The 15,517-nt window shown below is 45.5% G+C and overlaps 1 protein-coding gene across 2 annotated transcripts in view; it reads right to left on the reverse strand.

Annotated features, from left to right (window-relative positions):
• The window catches only part of FAF2 (Fas associated factor family member 2), a 54,816-nt gene that overhangs the window by 30,492 nt on the left and 8,807 nt on the right, over nucleotides 1-15,517 (reverse strand). For both annotated transcript variants that reach the window (XM_085871147.1, XM_085871148.1), the window contains exons 3-4: nucleotides 11,596-11,736; nucleotides 11,423-11,499 (exon numbers count right to left, since the gene is read on the reverse strand). In XM_085871147.1, the coding sequence (XP_085727273.1) occupies nucleotides 11,423-11,499; nucleotides 11,596-11,736 (218 nt within the window). The remainder of the gene's footprint in view (nucleotides 1-11,422; nucleotides 11,500-11,595; nucleotides 11,737-15,517) is intronic.

Below are 15,517 nucleotides of genomic sequence, written 5' to 3' on the forward strand. Positions count from 1 at the left end.
TTTGAAAGAAAGCTGTAGTTCAGGAGCAGCAACAACAGATGCAGAAATTATAGAGCACACCATGGTTCAGAAGTGATGTTGAACAAGCTGTTTCATCTACAACCATAATCATCAACGAACCATGCTCTTAAGGAAGCATTGGTCATGCCAAAGGAGTCTCTTGGCAAGACTTATGACAAATGGTTTTCTTGGTGCTGGAGATAATTCCCTATATTTAGTGGAAGACACCCTGGCATCTTTAATGTCAACAAACGACAGTGCTGGCAGACAAATCCTCTGGATATGCTATTACGAATCTGGAAACATTCGCCTTCACATACAGTTGACCCAAAGTTTAGTTATTTCGTTAAGTATATGTGGGTAGTTAGAATCTCTCCCCTATGTCAAATGGGAATTTCATGTGTGTGCTGCGAGTTTCTTTCTTGTTTGTCTACTGCATTAAATCCCCCTCCACTCCTTCAGCGCCATTACGCACGTGTTCGATGCCACGGACATAGGCGGGGTGAGATCATCTCAGAGCCAACTCCGCCCCAGCCAGATGGAATGTCCCCCTCGTCCAATCGGGGGTGAGATCACCTCAGGGCCGACTCCGCCCCAGCAAGATGGAATGTGCCTCCCGACCAATCCGGAGGAGAGTTACCTCAGAGCCAATCCATCCACCCGCCCGGGGGAGAGGGATAAGAAATGTGGCGAGCTGTGTCAGCGGTCGTCTGCAGTCCTTATCGGGGTTTCTTGGTGGTCGGTGGTCATGTTGGTGCTTGTGGCTGTGGTGGTCGTGGTGAAGGTGTTTCGTGGTGCTCGTGTCGTCGGTCGTCGTTCGTGGCAGCCAGGATCGTGGGCTCGTTGGATTCTGGGTCGTGGGTTCGAGTCCCACCGTGGTGGGTTCGAGTCGGTAAAACCGCACGAGGCGGCCAGGTACCCGGCCAGACTCTGACCCTCAGCTCGCCTTCCATCCCGAGCTGAAGGGCCGAATAAAGACCTACGAGGTCCATTTCTTTTTGGGTGTGTGTGTCTGTCTGTGGCCAGTCTGATAAGTAGAAATCGTTTAAGTGATTCCATTGTACATTTGCCTGCATTCTTATTCGTGGTTAAGTCTGCTCTGTGCCCCCCCCACCCCCTCTTACATTGTAAATAAATAACTGTTAAATGTTCCAGTTTGTTGTCTGTGCTTTCTTTCATTGACCCAGTATGGTTCGGGCTTGAAAATTAGGGAGGCCAATTGTGCCGTAAATTGTCATTTGCGCGGGCACGGCTTTGGTAATTCCCGCTCAGTTACGCCGGATCCGAGTCGGTAACAGCGACTCGGTTTGGACAAAGCCGACTGAGGGTGTGGTTTCCCCAGGAGCTAGACCGCGTGGCTACTTAGGTAAGTTGGAATCAGACAAAAAGACCCTAACCGCACGGTCGAAATATTGGCGTCCACGGTCCATTAAGCGACCCGTCGACTTCGGAGTTATCCGGAGTGATGACCTTCAATTCCGGGTGTTCAGAGGGGAGACGGCCCAACTGCTCCGTCTAGCGGTCGTCATCGCCACCAAACCCCGGCACCACAACAATACATCCTTCTGACGTATGGTGCACATATCGAGGCATGTGAAACACCAGGGTGACAGTTTGGCTGAGATTCAAACCCAGGTTAGACAGAACAAGGGTGAGTTCACATATGTCAAGCTCTCTAGCCATTCCAAATAAATTGTATTAAATCAGACTTTTCCCACATTTATTTACACAGCGTAACCCCCAACTTCCAAGTGAAAAACAAATTCTACAAATTTCAGAAACATTAATTAAAAATACAAAACTAGAATATCTTGCTTGAATAAGTGTCCACCCCTCATGTCCTAGCAATTGTAGATTAGCTCAGGTGTAATCAATCACCTTCAAAATCACACACCGAGTTAAAAGGACTCCACCTGTGTTAAATTCTTGCGATTCAGATTATTAACTCCACCACTGAAGGTGAATGAGGTTATGTTTTCACCCCGCAGTTTGTTTGTGTGCAGGATATCTCAAAAAGTTTTGGACGGATCCAGATGAAATTTAGTGGGCAGGTTCGGTGTGTGACAAGGACAAACTGATTCGATTTTGGTGAAGATCCAGATTTGGATCCGACTACGAGCATCAAGTGATTCTTCAACATTGAGAGATAGCGCCAAAAATGATATAAAACACGATATCTCAAAAGTTGCAGATAGGTTCGGACGAAACTTGGTGGACACGTTAAGTGTGTGACAAGGAAGACTTTGTTCAATTTTGGTGAAGATCCGAATCCGATCATCTTTGAAATGATTCTTCACCATTGAGAGCTCGGGCAAAACTAATAGACAACATGATATCTCAAAAAGTTATGGACGGATTTGGATGAAACCTGTTGGACAGGTTGGGTGTGTGACCACGACAAATTGAATTGATTTGATTTTGGTGAAAATCCGAATCCAGATCTGGATACTATAATTATTTAATTTTCCAAGTGATTCTTCATCATTGAGAGATCGGGCCAAAAACGATATGTAGCAAGATATTTCAAAAATGTATTGGGCCCGATGTGTTCTCGTGGATAAGGCATTACGTGGCGGAGGTATGCGCTCTACAGAGTGCCCTTCTAGTTTCAGAATAAAACTAGAGGGGGAGCACTCGGTAGAGCGCAAAACCTCCGCCGCCAATATTGCTAGGTCACTCAAGTGAACCTGATATCCTATTCATTCAATTTGACGTCAACAGTGCTCACAGAGTTATAGTTTGCAACTTTCCCTTTTACTTTTACATACTCAATTCATTCGTCATAACTAGATTCCTTGAGACAGAAATTGATTTTACGTGGGTATATCCAACTGAAGTTCCAAAATCAGCCGCAATTATAATTTTGGCATGTTTTTTTTTGTTGGAAATCACTTATAACATGTAGAAATGCAAAAAAAAAGAATTCAAATATTTTTTCAAATTGGCCGCCATAGCGGCCATATTGGATTTTGGACCAAGTCCAAAATCTAATGGCATGATCCTTGGACCAGACATAATCCCCCCACCAAGTTTCGTCAAAATCTGTCGAAGAGTTTTTCCGTAATACTGTTCACAAACAAACAAACAAACAAACAAACAGAAAGGGGTGAAATCAGTAACCTCCATCCATCTTCGATGGCGGAGGTTAATCAGCTGTTCCTGTGCGTTTCCTCTGCTGGGTAGTGCATTTCACAGCAAAGACTAAACCATGAGGATCAAGGAGCTTTCAAAAGGCCTCCAGGATAAAATTATGGAAAGGCACAGATCAGGGGATGGGTATGAAAAATATTTAAAAGGCCTTGAATATCCCTTGGAGCACAGTCAAGACAATCATTAAGAAGTGGAAGGCAGATGGTACTACCAAGACCCTGCTAGTTCAGGTTGTCCCTCCAAACTGGATGACTAAGCAATGAGGCTCAAAAAATAAAAAATGTTAAGTTTCCAGCTTCTTCTTCTTCATTACAACCCTTTTAGTTTTTATTGGTGGTAGCCGGTTTTTTTACCGGACATAAGTATGTCAAATGTCGACCTCATGGGTCTGACATCTTGTGTGGCTTGGTGACCACATCCACACGAAGTGAACAAAACAAACACCAAATGTCTGCACAGCAGCCATGGCTTCTGTCAAAGTCAGGGATGTCTATCCAGGGTCCATTTTCTGACTTTGAACAAAACACCATTGATGTGTCGCTGGTGGGTTGTGCAATGTTTTTAAAATGTTCATTAAACTTTCTGAGCCTTTAACTGAAATAAACAGCAGCTAATTTTCTCTGTTGAGACCACAGCGGTCAACAATGGCACAGAGTAATGCCATGCACAGCGGACATAAAATGGCCGCCTGGAAGTCGGCCCTCACAAGAAAAAACAACATTGGCCTCAGCAGGAATTATTGGGGGAGGTCGGGTTAACAGAAACTCAACATTTTTTGTTTAGGCCTGAAGAGACTGATCAGAGAAGCCAACAAGAGCCCAATGGCAACTTTGAAAAAGCTACATGACTTAATGGCAAACGCTGCTCACTGTGTGCATGTGACAACAATACCCCAAGCACTCCACAAATCTGACCTGGATGGAAGGTGGCAAGAAGGAAGCCATTACTCAAAAAAGCCCACCTTCAGTCCCGTTTGAGGTGTGCAAAAAAACCATTCCGGAGATTCTGAAGCCATGTGGCAAAAACTTTTGTGATCTGACAAAACCAAATGGAACTTTTTGGCCTGAATGCAAAACGTTACGTTTGGTGCAAACCCAACACAGCACATCACCCAAAGAACACCATCCCTACTCTGAAGTATGGTGGTGGCAGCATCATGTTATGGGGATGTTTCTCATCAGCAGGGACTGGGACACTTGTCAGGATAGAAGGGAAAATGGATGAAGCAAAATACAGAAAAATCCTGGAGGAAAACCTGCTGCCCTCTGCAAGAAAGCTGAAATTGGGACGGAAGTTCAGCTTTCAGCATGACAACGACCTGAAGCACACAGCCAAAGCTACACTGGAGTGGCTAAGGAACAGAAAGATAAATGTCCTTGAGTGGCCCATTCAGAGCTCCGACCAAAATCCCATCAAAAATCAGTGGCATGACTTGAAGATTGCTGTCCACCAATGGCCCCATGCAACTTGACTGACCTTGAACAGTTTTGTACAAATATTGCCCAATCAAGGTGTGCATAGTTGGTGGAGACCTTTCCCAATAGACACAGCTGTAGTTGCTGTAAAAAGTGCTTCGAACAAGTATTAACTCAGGGGGGTGGACACTTATCCAACCAAGATATTCTAGTTTTGTATTTTTAATTAATTTTCTAAAATTTGTTGAATTTGTTTTTCACTTGGAAGTTGTGGGTTATGATGTGTAAATAAAAGTGGAAAAAGTCTGATTTAATACAATATAATTCCAGGCTATAAGGCAACAAAAGATGAAAAATTTGAAAGGGGGTGTACACTTTCTATAGGCACTGAATATATGGCCACAGGTCTCTATCAACGAATGCACCTGTCCAGCAGGTATGAACTAAGGTGTCTGCGTCAACCCGTAATTTATGCACGTGGCAGCATTTAAAACAACGCAACTGTGGGTGAACCTGCCTAACAAGAAAAGCCAAATGGCGCTTTGTCCAGAATCCACTGATGGATGTGAACAAACACATGAATCCAAACTGCAGGATAATCCCAAATTATATATGCACTATTGGTTCCCGTTCCCCAATGACCACAAAACATGGTTTCGTTAGCAAGGGAATGCATTAATAAAGCAGGGGAGGGAAGAGAAAGAACACGACCGCATATGTGGTGAAACAAACTGAATCGATAACTGCACTCAATAGAGCATGTACCTCTCCCAGGCTGAACAGTTTAAGTTTTGTATCCCACTGATAAACCGGATCTGCATCCAGACCTTAACCAAAATCTAAGCAGCTTATTCTTGTCAACTACCCAACTACCAAGTTTCGTAGTCTTTTTGAGACTTTTTTTAATATCAATATCTTTTTGAGATATCCTACTCACAACAAACAGGGGTGAAAACATAAATGCTTCCACCTTCGGTGGCAGAAGTAACAAATTAATTTAAATAAATACCCAATGTGGACACCATTCATCGGAGGCTTAATCACTAAATTCACTCACTCATGTGGGGAAAACACATAAGACTAAGTGGAAGATTGACGAGACAGAAATTAGCGGATTGAATAGAACCTGTTTGGGGCTGACAGGGTGGTCTGGAGATACGCACACTCACCACTAAACAGTCTAACTTGGTTTTGAATCCCAACCCAATACACTGTCAACCCCATGTTTCACAGGCAGTGCGATTCATCAATGTGTGTACCATCCCTCGGATGGATGTCCCATCTGCTGGCATTAGTGTCCATCACAAAGAGTTGGCGAGCTATCGCCAGCACCCTGGACAAATTCTAAATACCTGCCCTAACCTCCAAAGGACACTGCATCAGTGGCACACCCTCGCCCTTGCCCAATGATGCTACCCTGCAGCCTTGTGCTGCATACGAAATAATTTATGACGACTCCATCCAGTTTGTCCAGTTGACAGGTACATTTAGGTTTGGTGTTTTTCCTTGTTTGAGGATCGACTTTCGTTCTAATGACCTTTGATCCTTGCCAACACTACTGCTGAGAAGGCAATGTCCAAACAACCAGTACAACCCGAGGCCAAGAAATTGTTTGGGCAGCACCGACGCTCTGTAAAGAGTACGATACATCAAAACGTATATATTGTTACGGTTGTGGAAATTCACAGAACACCATTCAGGTTCCCCGAAGATCCGTTATGTCGATAAGTGTGTGTCCAGGTTAGATTTCCCCACCGATGTATAACGGGATATATTCGTGTGCCGGGATGTGAACCTTTGAGGTAGTGTTATTCTTTCCTATCTTTATTTTAAACAAACATCTCCTCACCACCTTCTCCACCACCACCATCAACTCACCACCTTCTCCACAACCGCCAACATCTCCTCACCACCTTCGCCACAACCGCCGACATCTCACCAGCATCGCCACGGCGCCACCATCTTTTCACCAACAACATCCCCAACAAACAACATCTCCACAAACGAACACGATGGCATCCTCGACAGCGGCAAAGTGATTTCAAACACGGCCGCGTATGACTTGCAAAAGGGATCAAAACGACGAAAGAGGCGGAGCCAGCCGGGGGTGAAAGTTCAAGGGTGAAAGGGGCAAGCGCCGCCTTCGGGTGGCGAAGCCTACAGCGGCTTCACCCCTCCGGGCTATAAAAAGGCGCATTTCGACGCCGAGGAACGAGTTGGTCAGTCGAGGCAGTCGAGTTGGTGAGTCCAGTCAAGTTGCTGTTGGTCGGAGGAGTGGAGTTCGTTCGTCATTGGTCCAGCCAAGTCACCAAGTTGTTGGTCGTTGTTGGCCGTTGGAGTCAGCAGTGAAGTTGCCAGCCGGAGAGAGGTCGCCAGCCGGAGAGAGGTCGCCAGCCGGAGAGAGGTCACCAGCCGGAGAGAGGTCACCAGCAAGCTACATGACGGTCCGAGCGATTGGGCCCCGAGTCGGTCGAGCGATGCTGAAGAGTGAGCGGGCTCTTTAAGAGCATCAACTCTAAAAGAGCAAGGCCCGTTCGCTCCTCTGAAGCGTCGTCGGCCAGGCCCAATCGACCAGGCCGAGCTGCTAGGCCCTGGACCAACCTAGCCGTCGTTACAACAGAGACATACGGAGGGTCGCCAACCACAAGACCCATCGAGTCGCCTCAAGGGCAACAAAGGTAACCTGCAAGGCCTCGCGGAGCTCCTTCGGTCATCCCAGCTCCGAGGAACATTAAAGGCTTACGAGCCCAGTTCTATCTTTCTTTTCTGGGGTTTTTGCATGAAAGTCTGTGGCACCTTGTCCGTAAGTAGAATTGTTGTAAGTGCATGTAAGTAATACATAGATATCGGCTGAAGGTTTTTACTCGTGTCTTGTCCCCTACCCCCATTCATTGCATTGCTTACGTGTACAAATAAATGTTCCCCATTGTTGCATGTCACCTGATCGTTGCGCCCTTTCCTGCCATTGACTGCCATAATTGCGTTCGGATTAATTAGCTGGCTGATTAATAGCGGACAAAACGTACCTCTGGTCCGACAGGGCTTGGCGATATAAAACCGCTCGGCAATTGCAAACGGAACGAGCTGCTTAAAGCGACTCATTTTCGTGCAGGCTCCGTTAAGGTGTAAATCCCTGGCATTTCTGTCTGCACGAATAATTAGGCACATCGACAATTCGGCGATCGACCCTGTAGCGCGTGGAGAGAAGAGTTGGCTGGTTTATGGTGTGGTTAACAACACCCGTAGCTGGGTTTTGGCGTTGATCCGAAATCTGCGACGAGATTGCTCGTTCGGTGGGCGCACACGGCCGCAATTTAGCCGAAGGCGGTCGCCCACACGCCGAAAATCCACAAATATATATATATATATATATATATATATATATATATATATATATATATATATATATATATATATATATATATATATATATATATATATAAAGACCACAAGGAGAAAACCAGAGATGTCAGGATAAGTCAATTTTGAAGAAACTGAAAAACAAAGTTTCAAGACTTTGGTGGACTGTTTAATAACTGTCATATGGATTTCTTTTCCAGTAAAAGGAAGAGTTATCATTGGCCGATCAAATTATGCATGTAGCATTTGCCAAGCTTCTGTGTTATTTAATTTAAGAGCAAAGAACGAATCAATGTTGCAAACTGACATCACTGGTTATTCCCTTGTTTAATAATTGCCATGCAATTTTAACCCAGGATGTTTAGCAAATTCATGCTTGTTGGTTATTAGCATACATTACATGACTTTGGTGATCACAGATTATTTTTTTTTAACATTAAACGGTCATTGTTTTTTTGTTTGATTGGTGTTCAACACCATACTCAAGGGTATCTCGCTTATATGACGACGGATTCTCAATTTCTTACTTCGTACTACTTAATATGATGGAAAACCGGGAGAAAACCAAGGATAAACCACCCCCGCGATAGCCAAAATCACCTCATGTGACTCCCTCATATACCTAAGCAGGTTGATTGGGCGGTGGGTACATCGAATGAGGATGGGTACTCAGACGCGCTAACCAATAAGCCACGGCGTGGGTCCCATAAAAGTCACAATAAAGGTTTGACCAGGCTTGAACCACGATATGCACCAACTACGGAGCCCATGATATAACCAAATCGACCATTGTAGTGCTCAGAGTTGATGCTGTGATAGTTTTACAATCTTTTATAACTTAGTTTCTCAACTCTGAATATTATGATGGAACAGTTAACATGAATGACGCAGAAAGCCAATCTTATCTGAGTGAAAACTTTAATGTTAATACTTTGCAGAACACAAAACCTGTGATCAAAAATAATAGATCCATCATATAACCAAATAGGCCATTGTAGTGCTCAGAATTTATGCTGTGAAAGTTTTACAACCTTTCATTTTTTAGTTTCTCAACTCTGAATATTATGGTGGAACAGTTAACATGAATGAAAGGGAGATAACCAGGAGTAAAGTACTGACTGACAACTCTGGGTTTCTACTTGTTCAGCTTTGACAACACTTGTTTTTTCATTGCACGGCTAAACTTTATACCATATAAATTATGTGACACTCCTGGTTATTTGTTAAAGTAATATTGTGAGAGGAAACCTTATGTTGCCAACTATTGGCAGGTGGAATAACCCTGAAATTTATAATAAGTGACATCTTTGGTTTTCCCATTGTGGTCTTCATATTATATATATATATATATATATATATATATATATATATATATATATATATATATATATATATATATATATATATATATATATATATATATATATATATATATATATATATATATATATATATATATATATATATATATATATATATATATATATATATATATATATGATTGGCATTGTTACGTTTGTGGGGTAGATGGAGGAATTTCATCATAAAGGTGGGATTGTATCGTGAAGTATGTCCCGTGGACGGGTCAGAGACATCTCTCGATGTAAATTAAGTCGGGAAAACTGTGAGCTTGAGATTGTTTACGTGGGTGACGGGTGGGGGGGGGGGAGTGATGCTGCATTAACGAGGTTTAAGGCTAGTTTCTCCCAGTATGTGATTGCTCCCTGTGACCTTTTCTTACGTTTTTGCATTTACAAGGCCAGCTACAAAAAGGAACCACGTTCTAACAACAACAACAACAACAACAACAGAGCCGAACATTTCCGGGTAGGCAAAAACCCCACCTTCCCAGCTTCGTAGCAGCAAGCCATGCCTTAGGATTGGTGTGACGTAAGAGGGAAAAGGATGGAGTAGAGACAGCGGACGCAACACAGGTCTCTCTTTCCTCTCCTCACCACGGTCCAGAAGGCTGAGCGATTCTCCCTGTTCGTGTTGTGTGAATTTGCTCACGTGTTAGTGCAAGACGCGATCCATTGACTGCTCGGGTGGGTCGTGAAGTTTGTGCGCTTTGGAAGGAGAGGAAGAGAAGAAGAGGAGCGCGTCTCTCATGTCAAACTTGGCAGTATCCCTTGTTGGAGGATCAAAGAGGAAGGCCGTGCCATTTGCTGTGAGCAGGCCTGGTACTGAGAGAGGAGCTGTGTCAGCAATTTTGATCGTGAGGAGGAGCTTCGACAACGGCTGGTGGGCTGTTGGCGTTGGGGATCGCCCGCGTGAATTGTCTCCCATACATGGCCACGGAGAGTGCCTTCGGGCCATCTGGTGAGTTTCCCACGCAGTGGCTTCGAGGCTCGATGACTGTGAGGCTCTAAAAGGTCATCTCTGGACACAAAGCTGAGTACCAGCGTAAAGGGAGGATTTTCTTTTATTTCTATATTTCCCCTCGTCTGCATTTGTGATTTAGTGGAGATGTCTCAAATGAGGATTTCCTTTTACTTCACTTTTCATGATTGCCCTTTGGTTTATTTCCATGATAACTAATTGATTTTATGTTCATTAAACCATCATTTGTTCAATTTACTTCTGTTTGTCTATTTGTTGTGGGTTCGAGAATAAACCTGTGTGTTTCCGTTCTGGTGAACGCCTCTGTTAAACGCCCTCGTTGCTCCCCATCCCGCGTGCGCCATAATCTCCAAGAGTTTCGGCTGTTCGCCTATCCCTCCAGGTCGGTGTTAATCGGCCTGAACACGGCAATTATGTTATACACTATAAACAAACATACAGATCTTCAACAGTTGACCCTTCAAGTAAAAGAGGCTGCACAGAAAAATCAAGAACGCAAACCCAAGGTGAGCCCTTTGCCATTTCAACTCGACCAGAGTTCCTCCTCCACAGCTGCTGACATTCACAAGCAGCAAATGCATGAGACCCCAGTGATACACGCCCCTATCAGCCACGATTTGTTTTCATTCCATGTTGGCAAATAGGCAGTGACAGCAGAGAAAGAACTGCGTACCACCGATGCAATGTACCACATGCAATGCCAACAGCTGTCAATATATAAATACCAAACGTACAATCACGCATCGCATGCGCAATTGGAGGGAACTACCAATCGGAAGACTGGCACACTTAGTATACTGGCCAAATGAAGTGACCGATGATGTCCAGTACCATACTCTTCTTTTTGTTGGATTGCATTGGCTAAATGACAGTCACAATGTATATGCAGAACAGGACTAAGAGAGAAGGGAAGATGGTATATTTGGGGGGGGGTGGGGGGGGAGGAGAGGACAGTAGGAATCACACATATTTGCACCCATCAGAGGTGCCGGAGCCTCACGATATATGTACACTTCGACATACAACAATAATCTCAGAAACCTCAGCCAAAACATACAGTGAAAATAGACTTCATCCTGCAAAGAGTGCAATTTATTACTTGCTCGTACAAGTTTGTCATTTTAACCACTTCTTCGTTTATCTAATCTAATTCGTACCTTAAAATGTCCATGACTGTGTAGTAAGTGAATCTGAAGGGAATCATCAAGAAGTAATAACTCCACCCAAAAAACCCCTTCACAAGAAGAGAAGAAAACGCAACTTAGAAGCAAGAACGACACTGAGATGTGTTATCAAACTGGAGTTCAAAGGAAGTGTCACAACCACCTACCCGAGGAGAGGGTCGAGGGACAATGTAGCTATATATGCGATTGTCCATTGTGTTCACAATTGGAAGGTGTGCCGTAGCATGCGGTGGGTCAAACACGCGTGGTACTCCCTCTTCTTCGTTCAGTCGGTCTTGCACAGCTGCCTGGAGAGACAGCAGCCAATGTAGACCCTGTTTGTGCTTTTCAGAAATCCTTCACTTCCATCCCAACCCCAAGATAATTGACTGTCAATACCAATCATCCTACACAATCTGGTTGAAGCCTTTTTCTTGAGTAGGGAAGTGCGGGGGGGGGTGCAGGGGAGGAGGAGGTAAGTCACTCCAGGGTTGAATACTAAAGTTTGCGGTTTCTCTACAAAAACACCTAATGAAGCAACAAGATGCAAAGACCCAGTTCAGCTCCAAGGATAAAAAAGTTTACACACGAGGTGTTTGTTACAACTTCACCAATATATTATTTTAGGCATGGTCTTCAACATATGGTTGAACTGAAGAAAGAGGTTTAAAATAAAAAATAAAAAAGATTTAAAAACATTAGAAAACATCCCGAAATGTAAAGCCCATACAAGTCCACTTTGTGCTCAAACTAAACTTGTCTAAAACAGGTTAAAAATAAAATAAAAACCATCTTGCCAAAAGGTGACCACGTGTGACTTCTTTAAGGTCACACTGAGGTGAACAGAACTGCTATCCACCAGGAGCGACTCCTTGAGGAATATCTGCCTACGAGAGATTCCGATGAGAATCATTCTACAGAGTAACCATGAAAAAAATCCGTTTTTTCGTCATGACGTCATCAAATGATTTGATGACGTCATAGCGTCATTTGATGACGTCATAGCGTCAAACTTTTGACAGATCTGGAAAGCACTTATCAAGCGCTTTCATATGAGCTATTACTCGATATGCTATCTAAGATTTCAAAATGTGACCTTGGGGTCAAAAACTTTCGACCTCCAGTGCTAACCATGAAGGTCAAGGCCGATCGCCAACAAAAATTAATCAGCTGAGCGCCAGACCATGAACTATATTCCCATGAAGTTTGAAGACGATCCGATAAAAAATACTCAAAAAATAAGGGTTTCGTCGACTCCCCTGATTTGCGACAAAGTGACCTTGACCTTTGACCTTGAAAATTTTATGCGCTGAAAGGGACCTCTATAGGACTCTGATATGCGAAGTTACAAAAATTTCCAATGATAACTGTGCTCTGCAGAGTGATCGATACGTGATTATAGAGAAACAAAAAAATAATAATAATAATGAAAAAAATAAAAAATAAAAAAACATACAAGCTGACTAACATATTGTTGCGGATTCGCGCCCGCCAGCGTGCGGACGGCCACGTAACTCGAATCGCGGCACGTCGCCCACTGGACGGACAATCCAGTCGTGACCCTCTCGGACTAACGCCGGGAACCAGTCACGGGTGGACCTTTCGGTCTCACCACGATCGTGCCAATCGGCCCCCGCGTGGGATAGGGTTGCTCGCCAAATTCGATCTACCTAAGTACCCACACGGAGGGTAGACCGGGCGATCGCACCTCGCCGCAGGTCGACTTCGGACACGGGCCACTTTAAGCGACCCGTTCCGTACTATCGGGATAACCGAGCGGTGTTATTCGTCGGCCTCGACGGTTCGATTAATTATCGGGCGTTTCAGCCCACGACCAACCCTTTACGTGAAGCAAGATGGAGATTCAATGAAAGAAATGACGAAGCGAAGCGGGAAAACAGTTCAACAATAAGCACATTTATTTCGCGATGAACGGAAAGCACACATATACAATTCCACCAAAAGCACATGTAAAAGAAGAAGACAATGCAATATTACACAAAAAGCAAATGCAACAATGCAGATCTATCCGACTACCGGGCACACGGCAACACTTATACAATTTTACTTCACAGACGGCGCCGACAACACATATTCCCAAAGCAAAAGAAAAGAGAACCACCCTCCAGGATGAGGGGGGTAGGCGGGCCTGGGGCCGAAACCGTGTCGGGCCTACCCGTCTGATGATGAGACGCGGAGCGGCGGTGGTGCCTCAACTCCACGGGCCTCGCGGACAGTGTCTGGTAGGGGGTGGGAAGGGGGCCCCCTTTGTCGCACTATCTCAGCGCGGGGGGAAACAGGAGGGGGTTGCTGATGCTCGGGGAAAGGAGGATATAACCCTGTCTCGGGTCCCACGGCGAGCGTCTCCTCCTCCACCTCGGTCGCGTTGCTGGCCTCTCCCGGTGCCGCTCCCGGCACCGACGCGAGCACCCCCTCGTCCGCCTTCGCCGCCGTCACCTCTCCACAGCTCCGTCCTCTTCACTCCGACTAGTACCACTTCTTTCCAGCTCCACCGACGACTCTCTTGAATTCCGCACACTCCACTCAACTTCCAACTCAACTCTTACTCCACTCTTACTCAACTTGTCTGACGAACGCAGTCGTTTTTATAAGCCCCGTGGCTTCGCTCTTTCACCCTTGACCCTTTGCCTCCGACCCTTCACCTGGCTCCCCATTGGCCCGAGGAAAAGTGGGCGTGAATGCTTTTTGATCCATGAATTTGCATATAGCGACCGCCCTCCAACGCCCTGGAGGCGGGGCCAAATCTCCCCTCGCTCACCGATTGGACGGAACAAAAGTGGGCGTGAGTCGTTTTTGATCCGTTTTTCTGCAGAAAGTCCATGATGTTTTTGAACACGCTGCTCGGTGCGCGCCCCGCACGAGTCCAGCATCGGTGCCCACGAGTGGCGCGAGATGACGGTGATGCGATGGTGGCGAGTTGTGACGGTAAAGGTCGTGGCGGTTGTGGTGAAGCGGCGTTGTGGTTGGTGGTTGTTGTTGTGAAGCGGCGTTGTGGTTGGTAGTTGTTGTTGTGATGGCCGCGTTGTGGTTGGTGGTTGTTGTGTGATGGCTGTTGAGACGTGGTTGGTGGTGGTAATAATGGCGGCTGGTCCAAAATAAAGATAGTAAAAGAAAAACGGCTATCCTGAAGAGTCGCAGCCCGCATGAATGACATTTATTTCCTCTAGACAACGGGTTTGGGCCTAACTACACATATACTTACCGAGATATCTCACCTAAGGGACCTGAATGGTGGTTTGTGAATTTCGTCAACCACAACACTACCCCCTCCCCTTTTTACAGACTCGTCCCGAGTCGTCAAATTTTCGTGTGCCATCATGTGTAGTTTTCCCCCCGTACATTTTACCTACGGATCCCTGAGTGCGACATTCATGGTATTCGTGTCCCCAAAATAAATAACCTGAGGGCTGAGTAACTACCTAAACAAACTCACTCACACGGACGACTTAAATAAAATTGCCGGCGCGAAGACATACATGCCGGGGGCGCACTCATATTTACAGTACATCTTAACCTTAACTTACAAATTTTACACTAAACCATGGCCCAGGATCAATGAGCTCTGCAAAAAGAAAGCAGTTAGCAGGGAGCCAGGCTGCTCGCATGCAGTCTCTGACTCAACCAATGCAGGTGACAGGGAACGTGGCCGGCTGCTCACACGCAGTCCAAGGCCTTCCCTTTTGAACTGAACGCAGTGAACCACAACGGTGCATGGGCTGCACAAACGTAGTCTCCGTGCCAGCTCAAGTGGCACATGCAATGAACACAACGAATGGATGGATGAACACAAACACGGTGCACGGGCCGCCACTGCAGGCCCGTGTTGTAGCTGCCAACAGGGCAGTGCTTGCAGCTTGCAAACTGTTGCCTTGATCCTGGCGCACATGGCAATGAACAGGGGGGGGGCAAAGCAAAAATTGAACGGGGGCTGGTGAGCAGGGGCAGTGGGCATGGCATGGCAAAGGCAGCAGGCAAACACAGCCCGCAGAAGAAGGCCGCTGCAGGCAAACACAGCCGGCAGACGAACTGGCCGGCACAGGCCTTGAAGCACAGCAGCTGCAGACAATC

This window comes from Eptatretus burgeri, chromosome 2 (genome assembly GCF_056783735.1).
Source record: "Eptatretus burgeri isolate ZD-2024b chromosome 2, Ebu_testis_v1, whole genome shotgun sequence".
Taxonomy (NCBI): domain Eukaryota; kingdom Metazoa; phylum Chordata; class Myxini; order Myxiniformes; family Myxinidae; genus Eptatretus; species Eptatretus burgeri.